General features: G+C 37.2%; 1 protein-coding gene across 6 annotated transcripts in view; it reads left to right on the forward strand.

Annotated features, from left to right (window-relative positions):
• Positions 1 to 1616, forward strand: part of ZNF385D (zinc finger protein 385D) — a 944809-nt gene extending 943193 nt beyond the window's left edge. For all 6 annotated transcript variants that reach the window (XM_067737373.1, XM_067737371.1, XM_067737372.1 and 3 more), the window contains one exon: positions 923 to 1616. In XM_067737373.1, coding sequence (XP_067593474.1) covers positions 923 to 1156 — 234 coding nt within the window. In that variant the 3' untranslated portion in view covers positions 1157 to 1616. The remainder of the gene's footprint in view (positions 1 to 922) is intronic.
• The last annotated feature ends 6814 nt before the right edge of the window (positions 1617 to 8430 follow it).

The raw sequence follows: 8430 nt of genomic DNA on the forward strand, positions 1-8430 counted from the left end.
CATAAGAAGAAACGAAATTGAATTTTTTGTAGTGAGGTGGATGGACCTAGAGTCTGTCATACAGAGTGAAGTAAGTCAGAAAGAGAAAAACAAATACGGTATGCTAACACATATATATGGAATCTAAAAAAAAAAAAAAAAAAGGTCATGAAGGACCTAGGGGCAAGACGGGAATAAAGACGCAGATTTCCTGGAGAATGGACTTGAGTATAGGGGGAGGGGGAAGGGTAAGCTGGACAAAGTGAGAGAGTGGCGTGGACATATATACACTACCAAACGTAAAATAGATAGCTGGTGGGAAGCAGCCGCATAGCACAGGGAGGTCAGCTCGGTGCTTTGTGACCACCTAGAGGGGTGGGATAGGGAGGGTGGGAGGGAGGGAGACGCAAGACGGAAGAGATATGGGGACCTATGAATATGTATAACTGATTCACTTTGTTATAAAGCAGAAAGTAACACACCATTGTAAAGAAATTATACTCCAATAAGGATGTTAAAAAAATAAAATAAAATAAAGTACTTTCCTGGAGGACTTTGTAATATCATAGGTCAAGCCATTTTCTGGGATCTTCCAATTTTCCCAAAAGGAAAGATGTTCTACACTTTACATTATTTTTTAAAATTTATTTTATTGAAATACAGTTGATTTACAATGGTGTGTTAATTTCTGCTGTAAAGCAAAGTGATTCAGTTATATATATATATATATATTCTTTTTCATATTCTTTTCCATTTTGGTTTATCTCAGGATATTGAATATAGGTTTCCCACTTTGCGTGATTTTTATCATCAGTTCCCAGGTGTGAGTTTATCTTTGTATTTGTTGACTGCTGTATTTTAAAAGCTGCTCACCCTTTTGGATTCTCATTGTAGACTCTAAGACTTTTGTTCATCTACTCTTTTTTTCCCCCCTACCTTGCAGGTAAAATTAGTATTTTCAAAAGAACCTTCAAAGCCTTTGGCTCCACGAATTCTACCAAACCCTCTGGCAGCTGCAGCGGCTGCTGCGGCTGTGGCAGTGAATTCCCCCTTCAGCCTCCGAACTGCTCCAGCAGCCACACTGTTCCAGACTTCTGCAGTCCCTCCAGCCCTCCTGCGGCCAGCTCCTGGACCCATTCGGACCGCCCACACTCCTGTGCTGTTTGCTCCTTACTGAATTCCAAATAGGAGTAACTGTACTGCAATAATTTTTCAAAAAACACAAAACAAAAAGAGAACTATGCAGTGTTTATTTATAGTTTAAAGTATACCTGAAGAGCCAGGACTTTTGATAGTGAATTGAAAAGATTATTAAAAAAAAAAAAAAAAAGGAGGGAGGTTTAGGGGTGGGAGGGAGGGGTGGTATTTTCTCCAAATTAAAGCATTCCTCTTGAACATTGAGTGTTTTAGAAGTGATCTCCAGCATTGACTTGTAGTGGTATCTAGAACTTCTGAAGCCTTTGTGACTGTGCTTTTGGGCACTTGTTTCCCCCTGCATTGTCTTTCCTGCTTTATGAGACAGCTATATATTGTCTAAGGGCATTAACTGGTTCCAATGTATATATAACAATTTACTCTGTAGATTAAAATAATACAAAAAAAAAAAAAAGAAAAAGAAAAAAACACAAAAAACAAAAGCAACACTGTGAATAGTAGTACCCGTGCTGTTCCTCTTGCTATGACAGCAATTCCTGGGTATTTATCCCAACAAAAGTAGATACAGTAGATGTCTTGTAAAAACAATAGTGCTGTGTCTCAATCTATGCCACTAGGTTTTCAAGAATTGCAAAAGGTAGAATGAACAACTATTTCATGCCTGTAAGCAGTCAAAAACTAAACACCACCGGATGGTGTGGGGAAGGTCCCTGGTTCGCATTCTCCCATCTTACCCAGCTTGGAGATGACTTTAAGTTCAGAATAAAAGAACAGGGCTAAGCATAGAGGTGGGAGAGATTAATAAAAATGGTTTCTTAGAAAGTACTTTTCCCTCCCCCTGGAACAGTGTTGCTGGAAATAGGAAGTGTTTGTAAAGCACCTATATCTGAAAACAGGTAAACCCGTGCATCATAGGTGTTCAGAAAGAAATCAGTATAACAATTCTGTTTCAAGGATAATGGATGATCCTAACCTAGCATGATAATGCAAAGTAAAGATTTTTCTTAGTGCATATCCAATAAAAACAAAGAATATTGCATCTTTGCAATATCCCCTTTATATCAAACCAGTAGGGTTGTCTCTTCAGCAAAGGTTTCTGCTTTGACTATGATGGTAGACATTAGCTATTGTTGTGGGGGGTTTTGTTGTTTTTTTAGATTTCCTACTGACATGATATAAACAATTAATATATATTTAAATATTAGTAAAACAAAAAAATGAATCTGCATTAATTTCAGACCAAGGATGTAGAGTTAAAAAAATACTGGTAAGATGCATTTGACCATCATTTCTCTAGCGGAGTTGTGAAACACTGACAGCCTTCAATATTCACCATAAGGCTGAAAGGAGTTGATGTTTTACCTTTAAAACAAGATTTTTCAGGGGTATATATAAATATATGTATATTGTATATATGTTAGAAAGATTAAGAGAATAACTTATAAAAAGAAAATCTATATAAAATAATTATATAACCATCCCGTGTTACATGTTATCATTAAGTTGGTAACAAATGGCATAAAAATAGCTGTGCCTTTAATTTGTGATAAAGGCTATTTGCTTTTTCCCATAGAAAGCTAACATGTACCTATCATTATGATGGGGTTCAATGCAGCCAGTCTGTTGCATTAAGAATAATGACACTCAAACTCAGAACAATGAAAACATGTACAAATCCACCCTACCAGATTTAGGTTTAGAGGAAAAAAAAATATTTTTGAAAGGTTTTGTAAAGACTATTTAAAAATATAGGGAAAGGCTGCGTATGGCCTTCCTGAAACTGCTCTTATCTAAACTGTAGTAGACTTTTGAGAGGTCTAAAGACTCAAGGTGAAACGATTTGAGAGATGGGTATTTAGTATTTGTCATTTTATATTTAAGAAACACCCATAACGTGCTTGGTGCTCAACGTTAAACATGGTCTTTGGAGTTCTTCTCCACCATCTAGCTAAAGACATTTGTCATATAAATATATCTTTAAAGCAGTTGACTTTATAGAACTTTTGTTAAACAACCAACCAAAAGAAAAAAGGAAGGAAGGAAGGGAGGAAGAAAGGAAGGAAAAGAAAAGAAAAAGTATTCCATCAGTCTTTGGTAAGAGGAATTTCAAACCATACATCTTCTGCCTGAACATGTTTGTTACAATTGAAATTTGTTTTTGAAAGTATCTGGTGATATTGCATCTGCCAGTATCTCTACTTTCTGGTGTTAGTAAGTGTTTCCTTTTTCCACCCTCAGACCCTGCTAGTTCAGCCAGGAGAGAGTTAGCTCATGAATTCTGTTGTTTGGGGCTGTCTATATCCTGTGTGACCAGCTTCTGACCGTTTTGAACTTCAGTTTCCTCTTTCTGCTTTGTCGAATATTTTCATCGTTCACTATGTCAGCCTGAATCCCTATCCACCTACATTTACACCTCTAAAAACCTCTCTTTCTGTTGGAGAACTTAGTGTCAATTGATGAAATCTTACTACAATGTACTTTTGCTGTTCTTCCCCATTTTCACCAAAGTGAAAGAGCCAGTCCACTAGAAGTCAGGGCCGGTGGGATACAAGAGTCCTGGATCACAAGGCGTTACTAACTTTAATGATTTGCTGGGAAACAAACAAATCAGCCATATTTTCTCCATCAGCCATAGGAGAAACCTCAGAAATACTTAAACCCCTTCTGCCTCACTTCACTATGGAACCATTTTTGTTTAAATGGTCTCTAAAATTGGAGTTGTAATCATCAGTTGTCTTTTACTCACTACCTAATAAAGGATGAAGCCTAACCATGGAACTTATGGTGGATTCTCTATGAATTGGTTCCCAACATTCCATGTATTTATTAACACCAGATCCATATCTACCATTGTTCAGACTGCTATAAAGCTCTATCCTTTCCCTTAGGGAACTTCTTTTCATGAATAAAGATCAGTAATTCCGATTGATCAGCAGTGGTCCTCTGAACATCCCTGAGGGGGGTCTTACTTTATGGTTATACGTTCCTTCCCATGCATCATACCCATGGCAGGGATGGGATAGATAAAACATCTCCAATTTCATTTGCAACAAATATAAATGCATTGCAAGAGTCAAATGCCTCTGGAAAAAGCATTCTTGCACCTCATCCAGATTACCCAGACAACTGGAAACAGTCTTTGGGAAGGCATCGTATTTCTCTTCCGAGAAAGCAGGTGATTACAAGTGACAAATCGCTCCTCTCACTGCTCCTGAACTTTGAAGAGTGGTTGTTGTGTACACCTAAGCACAGTTGTGTACACAGTTGGCTTTGGGCAATTTATATCATCACTGACTCATCTCAAATGATGCAATCTTCAGGTACCGTTGGGTTTCCGTTCCTCTCTTGCAATAATTCATTGCCGTTATCATCAGAGATATAATTTGGTTTTTAGAAAGGTGCTACATATTTTGTTGCCAAGGAACTATTTAGCCAAGAGAGCATTTATACTCATTTGGAAATTAAAAGAGCAGGAAATCACAACACAAAGGAGTAAAAATGAAAAGGTTTTAAAAAAGGATTATTCAGAGTTTATTGTGGATGTGCTCATGTATGTTTTTAAGGTACAGAACCAGCCCACAGTAGAGGTGGGCATTAAATTTCACTTACAATTAATAGCTTAAATTAATATATTTGTCTCCACACCCATGGAGTGTTTCAACTTTCCTGAAGAAATCAGATCGGAAAGCTAAAAAATGACTCTGGTATAGAGACCTCTTCCTTCAAATCTGAATTGATCTATAGAACTAAACTACCTTTCTGTACATTTGCATGGATGACATTGTATTAACGTCTCTTTGTACACAGGAAAGCATCTTAAAGTGGTGAGGAAAACAATGAGCCTGAAAGAAATCAGAGCCTATTGTAGACTTTGTCCCTGCCTAGCAGGGTAACATTTAAATAGTCAACGAATGCTTTGTCCTTACTCTCTTCATCAGCAGTGTGGGTGAGAGTGAGTAAAGGCTAAACTGGTTACCTATTTTTGCATTAAAAAAAACACTTTTCTCTCCCTCGAAGAAGTGCTTTCTTGTAGTGAACCATACAGCTACTCAAATATTTGCATTTTCTCAGAAAAGTGTTCTGTATTCTTTTCCTTCCTAAGGATACATCACAAGGTAGTAGGTCATTCATCTGATCAGTCAGATGTAGACCTCACCAACAGTTATCAGAGGAGTTGCTAATTCACATTGGATTTATAACAAAGTCGTTTAGGATATACCACATCTGTTTTCTCAGTCCAAAATGTAATACACTAAGTCCCCTACATATGGACCTGTTGCATTCCGAGAGCACGTTCGTAAGTCCAATTTGTTCATAAGTCCAACAAAGTTAGCCTAGGTACCCAACAAACACAGTCGGCTATATAGTACTGTACTGCAATGGGCTTATAATACTTTTCACACAAATAATATGGTGCTTCCGGACAGCCTGGGCTTGAAACAAAGATACTGTACTACTGTACTCTATACAGTACTGTACAGTAAAGTACACAAAGGCACAACCACTTGTAGAGGAGGTGCACCCATGACAGTGTACGCCAGACATGTGAACTAACATGTGATTGAACATACAAACACACGTTCGCATCTTTGAAAGTTCATAACTTGAAGATTCATATGTAGGGGGCTTACTGTAAATTCTAAATAAAACCAACCCATATAAAAGCAAGAGAATATTGACCGTGTGGTTGTGAAGGGGGCAACAGGTATTTGAATGTCTCATCCTCGTTCTTTTTGTTGTGTAATCTCCCTTCAATAGAAAGGGACCCCCACCTGAGCCATTACTAATCCAGTCCTGGGTTTGCATGTGTTTTAGCTAATGACCACATTCAGATCACTTCCTCCACAGCCAAAGGATATCGGTTATGCCCTCTCGTTATTGATATAGCGAGAATTTTTTTGGACTTAGTCCTGACAGTGAATATTTTACAAACTGATTGCTGTTTTACAAACTGATTGCTGTTGATTTTCATTAAGAGAGCAGATTTATTTCTGGAGCATCTTTTCTGGTCTTTCTATGGTATCTTCAATAACGACAACAGTTACTATCAAGAAGTGAAATGGATCATGTGTATGGCAAGTATGGCAAGTCTCCATTGCCTACTTCCTTGTGCTGAGATGGGTATCAGAGCTTCCAGTGAAAGATGGATATGTTGATATATCATCTTCATGTGGCCTACATGGTTGTTACTTCCAGAAATGGACTTATAGCTTACCAGAATTACGAATGGTGACGAAAGACAGGTTCTACACTGGGAAAACCTCCTACCTATGTGCTACTTGATTAGAAGTCCATACGGGTTCCAAAGAGTCACAGAGTTTAAAGAATTCTCTGGTTGTGTCATCAATGCTCAGATGTGAAAGGACCAAGAATTGCCTTGAATCTGGTCATCTTCTGTCACCTCTTCTCAGTGATGGAAAGCCATCCTTCCTAGATGGTTGACTCTAGAAATTGCCAAAATTTGAAGTCAAATCTGATGACTAATATAGATGACCCAGTTGAGAATGGGATCAATAGAGAATGAGGTCATGTTCTCTTCATGACTGACAAGTCAGCTCTAAAAGCAATTCCCAAAGAGTAGAGCTAACATGATTTGTGAGCAAAATTATAACTAAACATAAATACTTGTACAGTGGCCAGTTCGTAAGTCACTACATCTATATCTATGTGGATATGGATAGAGATAGAGATACATGTATTTTTGTAAAATATGAGCCTTAATACCTCTTTTACCTGTTACCATTTTTCAAAAAAAATTTTTTTTTTTTTTAGTGAGTAGGTTGATTTTACTTTTAAGAACAGGAACTCTAATTTCACACTTGGGAATCCTAATCATTTTAGGGTATTGCAGAGGCTGAGAAGCAGATATAATATCAAGGTACTATGCTCTCTAGCGAGGCTCTTCTGCTACCACTTTGTATCGTTTCATAAAAGCTACTGATTTTGACTATAGGAGTTGAACCCTCATCAGATCTTCCAATCCAGGTAGTGTGCAAGACATGGTAAAACAAGGCTAAAAAAACTGACAAAGAGATAATCCTTTATTGGAGGCCCAGATTGCATTTTTTTCCCAGCAAACACATTTTTAAAAAAAGTTACTCTGCTGTTTGATTGTCCAAATCTGTGAGGCATGAATCCATTGAGAAATGATGTTATGGAGTTTTAAGCCATGGTGAGAGGGTATGGAATTTTATTAACCACAAATAATAATGTGGGTATCATTGGATATTTTTCAACTCAGTTTAAAATACATTATTGTATAATTTTAGCATCTGACGCTAGGGCTAAAGGAGGTTCATACTGGGTGAAGACCCTCCACTAAATGCTTTGTGTCTCTTGTTGACTGAGCTAATATTATTAGAGCAAGAAAAGAAATAAAGTTCTCAAAGTTCTAGAAAGTTTAGTTTTCATGAAATAGTCAAGAAGAATTTCACGGGATGCCATCTGTTTTTTTAAAGGGATTATGGAAACGTGTGGAAGTGTTTGATATTGGGGAAAAGTCTTGTGGCCAAGGGATCTGGGCACAAGATTGACCATCACAGAACAAAGAGTGGTTTCCAGCTTCAACACAAATTATCTATGAGGAAACTGAGCCAACTCAGTATTTTGATGATTTCCTTCTGGAAAAAATAGGAATAATAATGAAATTACTTTATAGAGATATGCTTCAAAAAAGGCAGTATTTAGTAAAAGCAGGTTATTTGCCTCTTCAAATTGGTCCCAAAATCTAAGCCTAATTCCTCTAAATTTCACTAAAATTGTTTTAAAATGCATCTTATATTTACAGTGTTCATATTCCTACATACTGTTTGAAATGGAACTGATCTGATGCCAAAGCAACATCATATGTAGCTCTATTAGATACTCAATTTTGTCCTGAAAAAAAAAACTTGATGGATTGTTTCAAGAAATATTGCCTTATACACACATGGAGCTATAGGCTAAGAACATTGCTTTCCTTTTCTTTTTTTTAATTTTTATTTTATATTGGAGTATAATCAACTAACAATGCTGTGTTAGTTTCAGGTGTACAGCAAAGTGAATCAGTTATACATATACACGTATCTATTCTTTTCCCATTTAGGTTGTTATATAATATTGAGCAGCTTTCCCTGTGCTGTACAGTAGGTCCTTGGTGGTCATCCAGTTTAAACATATGTCAGTCCCAAACTCCCTTCCCCCATCTCCTCCCCCCCCCCCCCACCAGTTACCGTAAGTTTGTTCTCTAAGTCTGTGAGGGGAACATTGCTTTTCTTGGGAAATTTGTTAGTCCTATTTTTTTTTTTTTTTTTTTCA

This window comes from Pseudorca crassidens, chromosome 5 (genome assembly GCF_039906515.1).
Source record: "Pseudorca crassidens isolate mPseCra1 chromosome 5, mPseCra1.hap1, whole genome shotgun sequence".
Lineage (NCBI taxonomy): Eukaryota > Metazoa > Chordata > Mammalia > Artiodactyla > Delphinidae > Pseudorca > Pseudorca crassidens.